General features: G+C 31.0%; 1 protein-coding gene across 1 annotated transcript in view; it reads right to left on the minus strand.

The window, feature by feature from the left end:
* Positions 1-18,040, minus strand: part of LOC134697101 (uncharacterized) — a 48,724-nt gene extending 30,684 nt beyond the window's left edge. The window contains exons 1-5 of the mRNA XM_063559142.1: positions 17,575-18,040; positions 10,800-10,963; positions 7,217-7,411; positions 4,939-5,133; positions 4,015-4,137 (exon numbers count right to left, since the gene is read on the minus strand). Of these exons, the coding sequence (XP_063415212.1) occupies positions 4,015-4,137; positions 4,939-5,133; positions 7,217-7,411; positions 10,800-10,963; positions 17,575-17,920 (1,023 nt within the window). The 5' untranslated portion in view covers positions 17,921-18,040. The remainder of the gene's footprint in view (positions 1-4,014; positions 4,138-4,938; positions 5,134-7,216; positions 7,412-10,799; positions 10,964-17,574) is intronic.
* Positions 18,041-20,387: the final 2,347 nt, after the last annotated feature.

Genomic DNA, 20,387 nt, shown 5'->3' on the forward strand with positions numbered 1-20,387 from the left:
TAGTTTTTGTCAGACGCAAGAACTCATCACTATATCATAAACGTATACGTATATATATGCATACAGTTTCAAATATCAAGAACAAGCGGTTGATGTCGTTAGTCTGTTTTCTAACTGTTCAGAGTTCGACATGTCACTTGTTCATTCTTGGAAGCCTTCATATTCCCCGTCTAAGGATGGGAACTCTTTCTGATTGTGTTGACTATAAATGCTTGTATGGTAATTCTGTCGTTTACAAGCGGTTGCATTTCCTCTCCTTTCCCAAAAAACAAACGAACGAAACGCCACTAGTCTGATTTCTCTGGAGCTCATCCTCAATGGCTCTTATACGTCAGGAAACTTACATGTATACTAATAATGATTGTTTCATGAACAAAGATGTATGAACGAACTATTATAAATTCGTCAATATCTGTTATGCATGACTAAAATATAACTTTTATTACAACTACTGTATTACTTATTTGGATTAATGACCAACATTGCACAAATATTATCATAGAATTTTAAAAAAAATCCTCAAAAATCCTCAAAAGAAATAATGCTTTAGCTTAGATAATTGGTAGTCTTTTCACAAAAAGTTCGTGTAAATGATTGTTAAATGAATTTGATTATGTAAGAATAAAATGTTAACCAGATGCTCCGCAGGGCGTAGCTTTATACGACCGCAGAGGTTGAACCCTGAACGGTTGGGGCAAGTATTGACACAACATTCAAGCTGGATTCCGCTCTAAATTTGGATTGTGATTAAATAGTTGACACAGCATAGGTTTCTGACACAGAATGAATGTATTCAAATGAACTTAAAATTTTTGTTTTCTCTTAGAGCAATTCACTATGCTGTTGAATATTAATCCTCTCAAAAAAATGTTTGAAGAAATTTTCTTTTTATTTATGAAATTTCAAATGAGAAAAATTGAACCCAATTTTTTAATCACATCCCTCTTTCCCTTATTCCAAAACTAATTTCAATTAAAATATTCTAATGGAGTTTGCAACAATTACTTCTCATTTAAATACATCATAAAATATTAAGATGTAAAAAAACTGCTTGTTATCACTGAATGGTAAAGATTATTCAAATTTATCAGTTGGTAGTAAAAAGTGAATATAAATTGTATATTGTATATAACAAAGATTTAAGTTGATTCTGGACAAAGAAAGATAACTCCAATTAAAAAAAATTCTTGTAGATATTTCTTGCTTACTATACTGGACAAAGAAAGATAACTCTTAATTAAAAAAAAATTTGCAATTTCACAATATTGTGAAATTAGATATTTCTTGCCATTGCACAATACTGTGCAATTGAAAAGACTTGCTATTGCACAATACTTAATATAATAATTTTAGATCCTGATTTGGACCAACTTGAAAACTGGGCCCATAATCAAAAATCTAAGTACATGTTTAGATTCAGCATATCAAAGAGGCCCAAGAATTTAATTTTTGTTAAAATCAAACTTAGTTTAATTTTGGACCCTTTGCACTTTAATTTAGACCAATTTTAAAACTGGACCAAAAATTAAGAATTTACATACACAGTTAGATTTGGCATATCAAAGAACCCCAATTATTCAATTTTTGATGAAATCAAACTATGTTTAATTTTGGACCTCGATTTGGGCCAACTTGAAAACTGGGCCAATAATCAAAAATCTAAGTACATTTTTAGATTCAGCATATCAAAGAACCCCAAGGTTTCAATTTTTGTTAAAATCAAACTAAGTTTAATTTTGGACCCTTTGGACCTTAATGTAGACCAATTTGAAAACGGGACCAAAAATTAAGAACCTACATACACAGTTAGATTCGGCATATTAAAGAACCCCAATTATTCAATTTTGATGAAATCAAACAAAGTTTAATTTTGGACCCTTTGGGCCCCTTTTTCCTTAACTGTTGGGACCAAAACTCCCAAAATCAATACCAACCTTCCTTTTGTGGCCATAAACATTGTGTTTAAATTTCATTGATTTCTATTTACTTTAACTAAAGTTATTGTGCGAAAACCAAGAATAATGCTTATTTGGGCCCTTTTTTGGCCCCTAATTCCTAAACTGTTGAAACCAAAACTCCCAAAATCAATCCCAACCTTTCTTTTGTGGTCATAAACCTTGTGTCAAAATTTCATAGATTTCTATTAACTTAAACTAAAGTTATAGTGCGAAAACCAAGAAATTGCTTATTTGGGCCCTTTTTGGCCCCTAATTCCTAAAATGCTGGGACCAAAACTCCCAAAATCAATACCAGCCTTCCTTTTATGGTCATAAACCTTGTGTTAAAATTTCATAGATTTCTATTCACTTTTACTAAAGTTAGAGTGCGAAAACTAAAAGTATTCGGACGACGACGACGACGCCAACCTTAACGTGATAGCAATATACGACGAAAATTTTTTCAAAATTTGCGCTCGTATAAAAAGAAACTAAAAAAAAATATGCATGTTGTATTTTTTTGTCAATTAAAAACTTTAAAATTGCAATAGTTTTATTAGCATTTAAACACAGCCAGATTTGAATACAAGTTAAGAAATTCCGGTAAAGTCAATGATATCAAACAGATGTACAATGGTATATCAAATTGGGTAATATTGCATTTAGTTTTTTATTAAAGATTAAAACTACTATTTTTTGCTTCATATTTGAATCTTTACGCCAATTGCCGCTAAGAAAGTAATCAAAAATTGTTTCCTTTCATTTTTATACACTTTCGGAATTACGAATCTGAATTTTATTTTCAATTAATTTACACTATTTAATTATTGTATCTTTATTCTCATTGTGTATTAAATCTTAGTGTATTAACATCATGACAGCATATACTCTTTCTAATCCTTTCTGTTTATCCTTTCCAAATAACAACATTTATACCTGTGTACGCTTGAACTCACACCTGCGGCTAAATAGCTACAAGGTAAACGAATTGACCTCAAGCCGAGAAATATACAGTTACCTTTACAAAATAATATACACACTCTGCTCACACATTAGTTGCATTGAAATGATTATCAAAACAATAACGGTAAATAGAACTGAAATATTTTCAGTTCAATATCAGTAAAAATGTTCAATAAATATTTTATGAAAAAAATCTCAACAATAATTAATTAAATTTATTCAAAAACATTTACTAGAGATAATTTTATAGGAGTTTAATTCAATCAATACAAAACGGTATATATATGCATATTCACTTTCGTTCATTCTTATATTGTGGTTAATAACTTCGACCATTCGTCAGCTATGCGCTTTTAATTACGTATACATATTGTCGATAAGCTATAAGAGTTAAACAGATTTTATTTTTTCCCAGAATTCAATAAATCGGGCTAATACGTCACGACCCACTCGAGATTTCAACCAAAAAAGTTACAAATACTTGATTTTCTCCGTTATTAGAAGGAATATAAATTTAAAACTTTGCAAATGTGTTTTTTATGTTAAGATGAACATAATTAGATGATAAATAAAAAATCGCGGAATTTCCCTTTAAAAAAATTTGCCCATTGACCCCCTTTTTTCTTTTTATAAATCTTTTACATGTATAATGATAAGCTAACTATAAAGTCTTAAACATTTTATTTATTTTTTACAGTTTTTGAGAACTTAAACTTGTCAATGATAACTCTCTTAATTCATTTTCCTGGTTACCAAATTTTAGTGGATTGCTGGAATTATTGCAATATTTGTAAATATTTGATTCCAAGGTTTTGCCAAATTATGCATACTGGTATAGAGAAAATTATACTTTATTAAACATTAAAATTTGTGGTTCATCTTTACAATGAAATACACAAAAGTTGGTATCCCACATAAATATAATGAATCCAAAAAATATTGTTTGATTGTTGCTAATTATTGAAGGCTATAAACTAACCCATAGTTGTTTAGATGCAAATCATTTGGAAAGTTGTCTCACTGGCAATCATAACACATCTCCTTGAATACTTTTAAATTATATTCCAATATTTCTAAGTTTAATACAGTTGCACCCTGTTTTTACTATTCTTACATCTCTTGGAGTTTCTGCATATTTGTTCTTTAGGATTTTGTCAACTTTTGGATGAGATGCCAGGACTGCTACCACATCTGTGTATCCAAACTTACAGGCAAAATGTAGAGGTGATTCACAACACTGTAAACAGAAAACAAGTTATGCAATTTGAAGAAAGGTAAAATTTCTAAAATATGTCATGAACATGATGAAGAAAGAAAGACATTTTTTAGAGTCCTTTGTATCAACAGAAGACTAACATTACTGTATCATGAACATGATGAAGTTGGAATGCAAAGTGGATTTCAAGCCTAACTGTTTTCTAAGTTTTTCTCAAGAAAAGGGCATTGAAAGGTTTCACACTAGTCTTTTGGGGCCCTTTATAGCTTGCTGTTTGGTGTGATCCTAGACTCCATGTTGAAGACCGTACCTTGACCTAGTATAATGGTTTACTTTTATAATTGTGACTTGGATGGAGAGTTGTCACATTGGAACTCATAACAAATCTTCCTTTATCTATTGCATCTTTTACTTTAATTAAAAATTGAAAAGGTTGTCTCATTTGCATCATCATGATCATGATTTATTAACACATACAATTTATCAGTGTCTCAGAGACTTATTTTCCTGATCTCAGATTTTAGCTCACCAGAACCATGAGAATGTAACAGTCTTCTAATCTGCTAATATACCAATTGTGTCTGATTTAAGGTCACTACCTTTTGATAGAGTTTTAATATTTTGATAAATGTGTGAAAGGAAGGAATTTAATTTGTGGTCTCCCTATGTTTGGAATTCATGCAAATCCCTTTTCTTTCATCTTGATTTGTATATTATAAATGGATTTACCAGTTTTGAACATAAGTATACTACTAATTTCTCTTACTTCCAATAACACTAATTCTGTTTTTTTATAAATAATTCTTTTACAATATTACCTACCCCTTTATCGGGAGTGTTGAGATACAAATCAACAACAAAGTTCATTCTATCTGTCCTGGTACACTCAGTTTCTTTAGTGTGCCCATAGAGCTTATCAAGGAAGCTTGGATCCTCTAAGATATCCAGTATCAGCTGACAGACTTGTGGCTGGTTACTCTTGGCTGCTACATGTAAAGCATTGTATCTTGGTCCTTCCTGTCAAAATAGATAAAGATCATGTTTAATATTATTTTAATTCTAGGGGATTTTTTTGTAACAATGAAACAACACCTACCTCTAAAATGCTGATAAGATGTGATACCAACCAAATTTTAGTTGTAAAAGAAATGTTATATACTTTAGTCCACCATTTTTATTCATTTAGTGTCCCTTTAAGCCACAATATTTATGAGCTTAAATCATTCATAAAGTTTCACAGAATTTTTTCAACTGATTTTTATAGTTCGTTCTTATGTTGTACTGTTACATCTCTGTCCCAATTTATGGTGGGCATGCTTTTGATAAAATATTATTTTACAATTCACGTTTATGGCCTAATTAACATCTTTGTTGGTCTTTTAATTAATCTTTAACCGCCTGTTAAATCAACCGCCTGTTAACTCAACCGCCGGTTAACACAACCGCCGGTTAACACAACCGCTGGTTAACGCAACCGCCGGTTAACCCAACCGCCGGTTAACTCAACCGCCGGTTACCATATCTATATAAATAGGGTGCAAACATTAATCCACCATTCTGCCTCTGATAAAGGTCCTTTATGGACCGAAACTGGTCGGGCTATCAAACATCACCAGGCGCTGTTAATTATGTGTATTGGTATATACTATATGTTTATGCTTTTAATTAATCTGTTGATCACTCAATCTGGGGTTAATAAGAGTGATCACTCAGATTTTCACCGGTCAGTGTTTACTTTGCAATTTCCTTCATTCCAGACAATTTGTAACCTTCTTTTCTAATGGCTGAAATTTTTCAATTTATGTTTTTAGAAAACTAAAATCCATGAATTAAATAAACAGCTGCGCCATGAGCGCATGATACGCCCGACGTCTTGTGTGGAAGTTTTATGCAATAATCATAAATAGTTTCTGAGAAAGTTTTAAGCAATAACCATATATTGTTTTTGAGATAGGGCGGGACATGTGAAACCCCCAACCCTGTTTATTTTTTACAAAAAAACTAAATATCACTAAAATAAAATTTTGAATCAAAACCAAAAAGTATACAGATCTTTAGATTAATATAACAAAGAAGTGTGTAAAGTTTTAAGCAATAATCATAAATTATTTTTGAGATACGGAGCGACATGTAAAATAAACCTCCCCTGTTTAACAAAATACTCAATAACTCCAAAATAAAGTTTTAAATCATCACCAAAAAGTATACAGATCTTTAGATTAATATAACAAAGAAGTGTGTAAAGTTTTAAGCAATAATCATAAATTGTTTTTGAGATACGGCACAACATGTACAAAAAACCTCCCCCTTTTTAACAAAATACACAATAACTCAAAAATGAAATTTTGAATCATCACCAAAAAGTATACAGATCTTTAGATTAATATAACAAAGACATGTGTAAAGTTTTAAGCAATAATCAGAAATCCTTTTTGAGATATGGTGCGACATGTAAAAAAAACCTCCCCCTTTTTTACAAAATACTCAATAACTCAAAAATAAAATTTTGAATCATCACCAAAAAGTATACAGATATTAAGATTAATATAACTAAAAAGTGTTTAAAGTTTTAAGCCATAATCAAGAATCGCTTTGAGATACGGTGCGACATGTGAAAAAAACACACCCCTGTTTTAGTTACAAAGTGCTGTAACTCAAAAAGTTTAAATCTTATTTTCACCAAAAAGTATACAGATCATTTGACCATCATAAGAAACAACTATGTTAAGTTTCATGAAATTTGGATAAGTCGTTCTCAAGTTACGGTGCGACATGTTTACGCCGGACAGACGGACAGACAGCCGGACAGACACCGGACATTTGTATACCATTATACGTCCCGTCAAAATTTTGACGGGCGTATAAAAACCCACAAACAAATAAATGCTGCCTAATCCACAAAAATTGATACCCACAAATTAAAGTGCTTTCATAGTATATTATCCTTACACACATGTAAAATGTCTTTATCAACTGGCAAATGAGATTTTCTTCCTTGTATCATAAAGGCTTATAAAGAGCTTTTTCCCTCAATCACTATATAACTGGTGATGTATTGGCCAAGATGGTAAGCAATACCAGATTTTCTTAAAATAAATACCTGTATAATTAATGGTGTATCAGCACTGCTGATAAGGAACCTTGGATTTTCCCACACTAGTGTTTCTATGGTGGTTGTGTCCCCTTGTTCTAGGGCTAATCTAAACTTAGATATCTCCTGTACTTTAGGTGCTTTGTATGGCGAGCTTTCAAAAGATACTCCTGTGCCCATTGTTGATATAAAGCCATCTGTTGCCTGAAAAAAATAAGTTCAAATTAGATTTCAAGAACCTTTCTGATGGAATTTGATGCAACTGTCATTCAAGTGAGAGGATTAGCTAACTATCAATCCAGATTTAATTTATCATTTTCTACCTAGAAAATGCCTGTACAAATTAAAGAATATATGATAGTTGTCATTCCTTTGATGTGTTACACACATGGTAGTAATTAATAAATAAATCATTAAAATGTTTGTTCGTCTTATTTATCAATTCTATTTCATAAAACTATTTGAAGATGCAGATCCTATAACAAATGTCCTTTAGTGTTAAATTTAGAAATTAATCAAAATATAAATCCCTTTTAATACTATTCTATCATGGTTTTATTTGAAAATCAAGAAATCAATCACATGAATTAAACATCATTTGCATAATACCACTGAACATGATGAAGATTAACAATGGCATAAAAGATCAAACAACTTGCATTGGTTAACCTAAATTAGCCTTTGATATCATAGTAAACTTTATTGACCAATGAAATCGTGCCATTGTAAGTGTTGAATCTAAACATAGTTTTCAAATACCCGGTATATCATACTTTACACAATTCAATATGGTTTGTTTGTGTGACAGATAAAGCACAGGATTATTACATTCACTAAGTTATAATACATAAATTATAAAAGGTTACTTATACAAATGTCTACCTTAGATTGTATAATTGCAAAATCAGATGTTTGATAGTTGAAAATAAAAAAGTGTGTACACACGGAAATGTCTGGCTTGCATTACTAAGTAATTATGATTGAATCTTATGTAAAATGTCTATAATATAAAGTTTGGTAGGAACTGAATATAATTGATGATACATGAAAAAAATGTGAAAATTGTGTGTCCGAGAGACATGTACTTGTTCCAATCTATCTAGACAACAAGTATAGATGTAAGAAGAATGTTTCCATAGTACATAACCTAAGGAACATGTGTACAAAGTTTCAAGTTGATTGGACTTCAACTAAATCAAAAACTACCTTGACCAAAAACTTTAACCTCACCTGAAACTTGCACTATCATTTTCTTTGTTCAGTGGACCGTGAAATTGTGGTCAAAAGTCTAATTTGGCAATAAAATTAGAAAGATCATATCATAGGGAACATGTGTATTAAGATTGAGGTTGATTGGACATCAATTTTTATCAAAAACTACCTTGACCAAAAACTTTAACCTGAAAGAACGGAAGAATGGAACGACAAACGGATGGAAGGACAGACGGACAAACGAACGCACAGACAAGAAAATGTAATGCCCCTCTACTATCGTAGGTGAGGCATAAAAATAAAATGTGGTCTGATTTCCAATGAGACAACTCTACACCAGAGACCAAATGACATATATAGAAGTTATTAGCTATAGGTAACTGTACAACCTTCAACAATAGGCAAAACCTAGGCTTTTAAATAATTGTAATACCTGAGAAACTGACCATATCATGAAAATTCATCACTGAACAAGAATGTGTCCCCAGTACACAGATGCCCCATTCCCACTATCATTTTCTATGTTCAGTGGACCGAATTGGGATCAGAACTCTAATTTGGCATTAAAATTAGAAAGATCAAATCATAAGGAACATGTAAACTAAGTTTCAGGTTGATTGAACTTCAACTTCATCAAAAACTACCTCATCCAAAAACTTTAACCTGAAGTGGGACAGATGTAAGAATGAATGGACGGACACACAGTCCAGAACACATAATGCCCCTCTTCTATCGTAGGTGGGGCATAAAAAAGAACATATGTAGCAGATTTAGACTAGACAAAAGATATGGATTAAATGCCCTTTTCAAAACTATATTAAAAGCTTATAATTTTATATACCATTATAGCTTAATTTCAGATATAGCAGACAAATTAAAAGTCAAGTGGATGTAAAATGTTATATGTCTATGCCATCATATAAATGTACTTTAATTTATAGAGTAAACTTAGGTTTGTAAATATACACTAAATTCACTGCAATTTAAAGGAAACAATTATTTGTCCTGCATAAACAAATTTTGAGAAAAAAATCCATTAGCTTAATTACCACCCAATGTGTTCTTGATATTTAAATAAAATTAATTATGAGCTCTTTAGCGCCATGATTCGGTTTATGTTTATTAACAAAAACACCTACGTTAATTATTAAAGATCACATTATTTTTATTTGGTTTATTTCTGTTTTAAAACAAAAACACCTACATTGATATGATCATGATTTTTTCAATTATCATTTCTGTAAATATTTATTTTTCAATATAACATGACTTTGCATTTTATAACACGACTTTGCATTTTATAACACAAATTGTATGCAAATTTTCAATAATCTGTAAATATATATATCTGACATTGAAAAAGATACAACACTGATAAATTTCTTAAAATCTTCAGTTAAGACAAGGAAATACAAATAAGGGTGCTTGAAAATTAGTTTAAACATGATAAAGAAAATTTCTTCCTGCTTAAAGGGAAGATAACTCTATTTGCATCAGGAAATGTTAGATGTAATCAAAGCCATGCATTATAATCAATAACTACACATAGCAAGTCATCTCTATATATTGTATAATTTTACACATCCTTAAATGAGTTTCTCGATATACTTTATAAGCTTTGATTTAAACTTAACTTTGACAAAAAAATCCCTGTTAATGAGGTCAAGGTCACATTATTTTATAATCTAATATTACGCTTTTTCCAATGAATTCAAAAACATGTTTTAAAAATCCTGCCACATTTTTTGTGCCTGTCCCAAGCCAGGAACCTCAGAGCTTTGAGTCTTGTATGTTGTTTTTAAATTTTGCTTGTATTATATGTCATGTATGATCAGAAGTGTGAGTGTGCCGTCTATTTTCATTGAACTAGTACACATTTTTGTTATGGCCAAGGAGCCAGCTGAAGGCCAACAATGCAGTCTGCACCAAAAACTTTTTCATCTACCAGTCTGAAAAACCAATATTCTGACATTTTTCTTATTGGTCCAAACAAAGTCTTGCAAAAACTTACTAGTCTGAATTAAATTTTACTAGTCTGGGACATTGGACTAGTGGCTAACCGTGCAGACTGCAATGGATTTTTTTCGCTGTATTGAAAACCCTATGGTGGCCGTGGGTATTGTAATGCTCTTTGGTTGTGTTGTTTTCTCTTTTAAACATTGCCTATTTGCATGATTTGAGGCTATTTGCACTCTCAATTTTATGTTTTTAGAAAAGTTAGATTCCAATTCATTTGGGGATGTTCTGGATTTATTTCAATTACAAGCACATCACTTAAAACTGAAAAAAAAACAGATCTATTTTAAATCCAGTGCATAAAATCCTTCAGGAAAGTTAACAACTTTTCTTGAAAATCAATAAAATTGATAACAACTTTAACCTTTGGAGATGACGGTTTCCATGGTGATGGAGATGGCTCATCAGCTGAAGACTGACTGAAAAGTCTGGCATCTTGTTTTGACTTGAAGACTTTAAACCTGGCCCCAGCATACTTTTTAACAGCCTGTAGAGCCTGTACTTTGTCTTTGAATACCAATTCTTCATCTGAAACAGAAATGATTTATTGATCTAAAGTCATCTTGCAATTATTAATTATGTAAAAAGATTTATGGTTGACATGATATTTTTCATTTTTTTTTTTTTGTAATTCGCCTTTTCAGAATCATCAGGACTATGGTTTATCTCATTGTTTGTAAACAAAATGAAATAACATTATGGCATAGGTCATCATGGTCATTGGATGAATTTTCATTGTTTAGAACATTTTAAATTTACATGAACCACATTAAAATTTCGGTGTACACTTTTGAAAATATTACCCAGAATGCATTATATTCCAAATTGGTGAATAACTAACCAACTCTGGTACTTACCATGCTTATAACTAACTATATGGACCCTGTTTTTATGAAATGTATCAATTTTTCTCTTCTGTGGATTTATTAGGTATTAAATAATCAATGCAATGATTTGAATACAGACTGACAGATCAGAAAATACAAGATATATTCCTTTTGAAAAAACAAGACAAATAAGCTCTTCTGTTAGAAACATATCTAAATGTAATTGATGAAATTAATTCTGACGATCTATTTAAATGACTTTTCAACATCTAGTATGTTAAACCAAGAATTTTTATATAATACTATCCATGGTATTATTATCCTTGGTAAAATAAAAGATCAAATATTAAATTGCATGATTTTGCCTAAATAATACTCCAAATTTCTTGGGGGCTAATTACCACATAACCCCCAATCACATCAGTGTATATATCTGTATATTTCAGGCCAATGAAAAGATCAAAAGACACTGGTCAAATGCAAACCCTTTTACATGAAATAGCATTTTTCTGTTGACTAATGCTTAAATGGTAAAAAATGATAATTTGTGCTTAAAAAGAAACATTGCAATTAATATATATACGGGTACCGGTACTGTTAATCTTATACAAGACAATTTTTATAAGACTCAAAAGTACAGAAAGTTATACAACTCTTCAATTATCAACAAAACACAAACTGCCTCTTGTAACAAAGTTATATACAAACTTCAGTACAAAACGATTTCTATTTGTGTCAAGTGAGTTCTTCTTTCAATTATATTACGTAATGCACATTGTTAGAACCAAGAAATCATAACTCTTGTTCAAAAGTACATGAAGACTTGTGATATTCATTATAGTTTTGGCGCTAGTGAAAACATTATTCTCATTCTGTGAAAATAAAAATTGTTTACAATCAAAAGTTATTTATCTTTTAAAGTAACATGCTCTTGGCAGTACATAAAAAAATCAAATTAGTTTTATCTCTACATAAATTTACTGTTCATGTTAATGAAAGATCAGGTAATATTAAACCTCATCATGGTCATTGTTCATCATGTACAAATGATGTATAACTTTTAAAATGGCAAATTTCTTCTGTTACAGTACATGTAAGTTAGGCATGGACTGTACACAGTACATGTATTTGTTACATGTATGCATGGGCTTTGCTGATTGTTGAAGGCTAAATGGTGACCTATAGCTGTTTATTTCTGTTCCATTTTGTCTCTTGTGAAGAGTTGTTTCTTTGGCAATCATACCACATCTTTTTTATAAATATGATTTATCTGGTTTTTTTCTTATTCTAACAATGTCTTATTGTCTAATTTTGACATGCACTGTATTTGTTACATGCATACAATTTTCTGGCTTTAAATTTAGTTTGAATTGGAAACACACTGATAGAACACAGCTTTATAATCTTGATTTTTGGGCCAGCAAGAATGCCAAAAGAAATTTGCTTTTTTAAGTTTTTGTTTTTCACTGTTGAAAAAAATATAACAAGAATGCATGCAATGTCATGTTTTACAAATTCTAACTTCTGCATGTCCTTATTCTAAGTACATGTACTGGTAAAGATACTACAAAAATGACACAAATACAGAAAAATTAAAATCCTTTGGGAGAGGTAATCATTCATATTTCATATATACATGATATATACATGTATCATCATCATATATATTTATTACAAATTAATAGGGAAAGTCAATAAGTATACATCTTTCTATTGCTAATAATTAACAAATCCATTGGGATTTTCCAGATTTAGGTTTCCATGGTATCAGGAAAACAGTGTTCCAAATATTTTAAATACTGTAAATTCCTAAATTTTTGCAACTCTAGAAAAATGGACAAACTATGACATGTACATAATGTACATAATGTATGAGTTTAATTTTTGTGGTAATTCAGACAAATTCATTATTTTTCAAACCACTTAAACAAAAAAACACAGATCAATGACTTATAACTTATAACAAATTTAAACATGTATACTCTCTTATACATTATATATGCAAAAGTGATTCCTATTAAACCAACCTATAAATCACAAACTTTAACTGCAGTTACTGGAAACAGCAAACCTACATTTATAGACAGGGATAACGCTACCAGGTGAATGGGGCAAAGCTGGCATTTTACTTTGCCAAACCCTCAAAAGCAAAAACATTAGTTGCTTTCAATCACTGAATTCTGTGAAATATCAATATTTATATTGAAATGCATTTAAATCCTGAACTTTTTTTGTTTCTGGGTCAACTAAAGTCTCAAACAAGATGAATAAATAAACAAAAACAGCAAAATATCCAGCAGGTTATGAGATCTGAACCCTCCCCATACCTCTAGACAATGTAGAATAAAGAAACATATGTATGAATATATAGCTATTCATCATGTTCATAATATTGTCCATTCTGTATTTGTAGCTATTCAATATTGATCATGTTGATTAGTGAATTCTCAGAGCAATATGATCCTAGCTATTGATGTACACCTACCATCATAAAGCACAAAAAAACTTATTATTAAATTGAATTGGTTATAGATTTAGGTAGCCTTGAGAGTTATGATGATAGCTTTTGATGACAGACAGTTTGTTTAACCAGAATCAATATGCTTTAGGCCAAATAAAACAGATGTGTGTTTCCTTTCAGTTTCCTTTTACCCTACCCTTCCTAATTTTTAAGCGAAAGAAATAAAGCCTACCCTAAAGTTTTTTTACCATTTTCAACAAGAACTGTTAAAGTCAGAATGTCCCTCCTAACATGCCCAAAGATTCAATGTAAAAAAAAAAGTAAAATAAAAAAATCGTACCCATAGGCAGATCCCTTTTGTGGGAAAAATTTGGTTGATTATATAGGGAAAAACTGAAGCACGACTGGAGCTGCCCCCCCCCCCCCCCTCTTGTGAAAAGTTCTGGATCCGCCACTGCTATAGCTACCTACCCTATATTCATGATATCTTTTTATGTAATACGAAACACAAATATTTTTTTGTTTGTCTATATGATAAACAAAAGAATAGCTACATTTGTTTCAAACACATAGTTACATGAGTTACTAGCATTGGCAATAGTAACTTTGATTTTTCAGTTTGTTTATATAATTTTAATTGGATTGGGTCTAACAGTACTTATGTTTGAAACCTGATTCTTAAATTTATAGACTTGTAATTATATATCCAAATAAAATCTAGACCAGCACAACTGATAGGTGTTTTAAAACATCATGTAACTAAGAACAGGCATTTCCAAAAAAAACACCAAATGAGCCAGATGTAATTAATGGCAGTATTTTTTATTTCAATTTCATAACTTTCATTTCAGATACATGTACATTTTGTAGCTACTTGACTAATCATTGTTTTAAATTGTTTTTATTTGGTGAGAATTTCTTGACTGAAGGCATAAATCCGCTGCATATCATATGACAGTTCTGAAATCTACTTATAAATTTAAATCTCATCTAAACATGTTTAATGATAAATTAGCTGCTTGTAAATCAGTTGCAAGGCTGCTGCAACCATTAACATTATAAACTTTTCATAAATCAAAATATGTTGATGTCAAATTTACATATCATGTACATATGTACATAGTTTGTCCTTCAAAATGAAACCTCAACACAAAATCTAACAATAATCAACAGTTTAGGTGACAATGGGAGTTCAGACAGACATAAACAGCGTTAAGAACGGCAATAATTTCATAATCCCTTTCCCAGTTTAAAAGTTTTTCATGCTAAATAGTTTTACTGTTCTGTGAAAACAGTGTTCCAACTTTCAGTAATTGTAATCAAAACACATGTGATAAATACAATCATCATACTTAAGCTGTTAAATAAAATCACATGAAATTTTTATTGAATATATGTATAATACATCCAACATCTGCCTTAGAACTGCATTAATTTGGCACCATGCCCATTTAGAGCATACATGTAAATGTACATGTACATGTACAAGTATATAATGTCTAAAAATAGCAACAATCAACATTCAATCTAATTAAGCGTGGATCAGTTTGTGAAAATAAACTGATACAGTTACTGAATTAAAATTATATAAATGTATAAGAATATAACTAAAACACACTAATTGATACATTAAAAAGTTCTATTAGATGTTAAATAGAAATACGCATGTACAAGTATATATATATATATGAGTGAACTGGCTTAATATTAAACAGCAAATTTAAAGGTGTTCAAACTTCCGACTTAAAATTATTGTAAAATGAAAACCTTTTTGAATATCAGCTTTTCACCATCATTATCATAGTTATCTTACATGTACATCTTACATGTACCATGTGTACCTGTACATGTATCAAACTGGAAAAAGTCAAATAAATAATTTATAAATTGCTTCTATGCATGGTTCTAATAAAACTAATTGACTCAACAGAAATTTCTCTGTCATGACTGTATAACTCTTTAAACGTATGTAAACACACAAAACCTGGATAAATTTCAACAATGTTTGTTACTCATTAAAGGTGCATCTTTAGTCCTTCTGTTCATGTTACAATGCACTTAATTTGCCAATCCTGGTAACGCATACAATTGTTAAACAGAATTTTCTATAACCTTTAGTTTTGGTCTTGATTAATGACATGTGATATTTGCCACTGGACATGAGGCATCAATCCATCATCATCATATTTTTGTTACTTACAAATGTATATGTACATTGAATTTATGAAATGTATATCATGAATGTATATATACATGATATACAAAAATGTAGCTTTAAAAAAGTTTTAACAAATCATTAAGCTACAATGCAATGTATTTTATATGTACATGTATATATATACATGTATATATATCAATATGCAGTTAAAAGTTTTTGGCATGAAACTTACAAATGTATCATGAACATTTTGGTGAAAAGTGAAGACCAGAAACAAATCAGTTTTGTTTTTACTAATTATCAAATGACAATTAGCTTCAGTGCTTGCATTGAAAATATATATTTGGGAAAAACAAGGATTTGTTTAGAAAGACTTTACAAATCATTGGGCAATGTTGAGTAACATTAAATGTGGCAATTTTATATCATATAACAAGAATGTGTCACAAGTACATGGATGACCCATCCACATGATCCTGTTCTATGTTAGGGTGGACTGTGAAAATAGGATAAAATCACTAATTTGGAATTAAAATCATTGTAGGAAGATCATATCATAGAAACATGATAGGGCCAGGGAACATGTACATATTTACTAAGTTTCAAGTTGTTTGGACTTCAACTTCATCAAAAACTACCTTGACTTAAAAAATAACTTGAAGCAGGACAGACGGACGAACAACAGAGGCACAGACCAGAAAACAAAATACCCTGGATCCAGTTATTTTAAGAGGAATCCGGGTCCGTTCGCGCCCATTCACGTTCGCACCCACTCATGTTTGCCCACTTTCACTTTCGCACACAAAGTCCGTTCGCACCCTACATGTTCGCGCCCAATTTTAATTGGTTTTGTGTTTAATAACTTTGTAATCAAGTTTTGGCAAGTAGTATTCTTAAGTGTAATTGATATCAGTCTCAAAATAAAACGAGACAGCATTTTTTATGTGTTGAATAAATCTTAATCATGTTTTTGAGAGTGTATTGTTAAAAAAAATATTATATTCCTTTCTAATTAAAGTGGGATTCTGTCAACTTTTGATTTTGTGCTGAATAACACTTAATCATGTTTTGTTTAGTGTATTGCCTATAACTTTGTTTCATTGACTTGTTTCAAAATGAAGTGAGATTCTGACTACGTTTTTTTTTAGCGTTGAATAAATTTTATCATGTTTTGGTTTATATATATGATCATGATGATAGTGTATTGCTATATTTTATTATAAATTTCATTGTTTCAGATCAAAGGGACCAAGCTGTTAAAACAATTATCTTTTGTGTTTTGTATTTAAAATATTCAATCTTTTACTCATACCAAGCTATAAATACATTCAATATTTACATCAAAGCATTTAAAAAACAACAATCATGATTTTTCAATTATTCAACTGGAATTTGAATTAAAATTGGGCGCAAACGTGAAGAGTGCGAACGGACCTTTGGTGCGAACGTGCGAGGTGCGAAAGTGTAGGGTGCGAAAGTATATTGGGCGCGAACGGACATGATACCTTTTAAGAGGGGGGTGCCAACTATATCACATACATTTGTATCTGTCCCCATTATAATTTAAATGCATAGATCGTCCAAAACAAGGGGGGCTGAAACCCCTGGAACTCTTCCCCTGAAATCGCTATTGCTCAATAAACATGTATATTATGATATTTGCTCAGAGAAATTATACAATAAATCCACAAACCTTCTGTTTCTTTCTTGTCTACCCCATGTGGAAGACAGACCCCGAAGAATACAGACGGAACGTCATCGGACGTTTTAGAATCCACTGTATCCTCTTTCACTTTAGCTACACTTTTCACAGGCTCTACATTGTCTGGGGTAGCGTTATTATTGACTACATCCTTTTCCTTTGCTTCACTGGTTAATAATTCTGGATGCTGTATCTGGTACAATCGTTTTGCTAGACGTTTTTGAAACAAATTTTGTGTCGTGGCAGTGATTGGTCCTACCTTTTCTCCTACTTCTATCAATTTAGTCCTTAATTCTACAACTGACAGTTCCTTAACTTCGTTTAGAATTTCATCCATCGCGATAACTTCGTCTTCTAATCACATGCCAAACTTTGTTTACAACCCACATCTCATTATAGATAAATCTAGTTCCGGTTTTCAAATCGTCCCAGAGCATTTTGCAACGAAATGACTGATTGGTCTATTAAAGTTTTTACCGCGGGAGTTTAAAAAGTCCAATCTACTCAACAGGTACCCTAGAGTGTAGATATTTTTTTAATATATTAAATGTTATGTGACATGTATCTATCTATCTATTTTCATTTCTTTTTTTCTTTTTCTTTTAGAAATAATCAATTCTTTTTTTTAGAACAAATTCATGATCATTCAAACACTAGCTTTTTCTGAAGCCCTTTTCTTGTGGAAAAAAATATTATCTTTGAAATATTTTTTTTTGCAAACTTAATATGCACAAATGTTGTAATATATTTTGATAGAATGCAAGTTTAACACGTTCTCAACCTAAAAATATGCCTTCGGCTGTTACCTGCTCTATGGTCGGGTGGTTGTCGCTTTGACATATTCACCATTTCCTTTCTCAATTTTATCCATCATAAAAACTTTTGAAAAGCGGGATTGCCGTATAGAGAGGTTGATGTTGCTTACTGTTTTACATATGTATACACAAATACATCCTGTGTTACGATCATAATAATGATATTGATAATGTCAGTTGAGTTTTTTTTGTGAACTGAAAAATAAAAATGCTACTTACGGACAGAGACATATATACATATGTGTATATATGTCTCTGTTACGGATAAGATGGAAATTTCGAAAGCGTCATCTATATTGTGTGAATTACAAGATTCGGTTGCTAACCTTTAACTTGTGAAAGATTTTTAAATAATATACCTTTATACCATGAGAAATACACTTATGTTTTCTTCATTTCAAATCTTTTGCCTTTTATTATATGTAGCCTGGTTAGTGTAATTAATAGCCCAAGGTTAAACATTGCATTTAGTATTTTTATTTTATTTTATTCAAACAAAGATTTGTTTAGGGGTGGGTTGTACATTGGTGTCCTATCGTTCAACTCGTTGGTCGGATTTTTGTCTCTTTGACATATTCCCCATTTCCATTCTCAATGTTATAACTTTACAAAACGACTCAGTGTTTAGTTTGAATTTGCCACATTTCTTTCGAGAGTTATGTCTCTTAGTGTACAAATACGATCATCTTTACCTTTCTGCTGTAAATAATTTGCGCTTGGGTACTAGTATATAATGCAGATATATATTATTTTTTTGTTGTTTATTATAATATTCAATTTTCAATATGTATACTACATATCTTTCACTTCTGTGAATGTCTCACCTAGTTTCGAGTGATTAAAACGACTTAGAGAAAAATCCGAATTTTACTATCCAAAAGCTGAGACTACTATAACACTGTGTTATAGTAGTCTCAGCCAAAAGCGACTGTGACTTGAAGCAATATGCGCATTTTGCAACAAAACTATAGATGTCTTTCTTCGTCATGTTTCTTTCCTGGGCAGAAGTCTTGGGCAGTGGATTTCTTTGGTTGCTCTTTGCTATGTATATTTCCCCGTTTACAGTATAACATAAATCAGGCCGCTGGCTTTCACTTTTGGAGTATTTAACATTTCTTGATGCTCAGTGTATTGATTATCCTGTTTTGAATCTCTTACTTGCCAGTATATAATGTTTAACATAAAGAATCCGAGTGTGAAGAATAAACAAAACTATTTGCACAACATTTGGTTGGTCGTAGAAGTCTATGCATGTAAATGAAAAGACTATGGTTGTATAAAGATGGTCATGCTTGACTTTTTTTCTTTCTTTTTTTTTAGTTTTACGCCACTTTTGAGCACCGCGGTTGGGCTATTTCGTGGAAGTCAGGTTTAATTGGTGGAGAAGCCGGAGTGTCTTTTTTTATACCACTCGGCCACCGAGGCCCCTGGTCATGTTTGATAACCTGAATTGAATTGAATCAATTAAAAGTCACCAAAGGAATCTTAAATGTTTGCATTACTAAATATTTGATAATCATATTTTAATTCATTTTCAGACTTTTATTGTATAGAGAACTCTGTCGACATTCGAATATGAATAAAATAAGCAACATCAACACAACAAAATAAAATCCAAAATACAGAGATCTTTGTTTCTTTGATACATATAACGTGACTCTGAACTTGTACATGCTGTCAATGTGTTATTTTGCTATGGTATTTTTTTGTATTCAATATTTCATGTCTTTACTTTGTGCTAATGTGCTTTATCTATATACCTAATTGGGTAAATAAAGTACTGTAAAATGCAGGTACCTAAATATTACAATAATTTTAGAGTAACAAAATAGTACTGAATATTAAAAGTAGATTTGCAGTACTACGAATTTTTAGTACAGAAATAGTACCTATGCAAACGTAGCTGTGTAGGTACATTTATCCAAAAACCACCAATCAAATCGTGATAGCTTCTTTTAAACCTTTACACTCTATAAATCACAGATTCAA

This window comes from Mytilus trossulus, chromosome 14 (genome assembly GCF_036588685.1).
Source record: "Mytilus trossulus isolate FHL-02 chromosome 14, PNRI_Mtr1.1.1.hap1, whole genome shotgun sequence".
NCBI classification, from domain to species: domain Eukaryota; kingdom Metazoa; phylum Mollusca; class Bivalvia; order Mytilida; family Mytilidae; genus Mytilus; species Mytilus trossulus.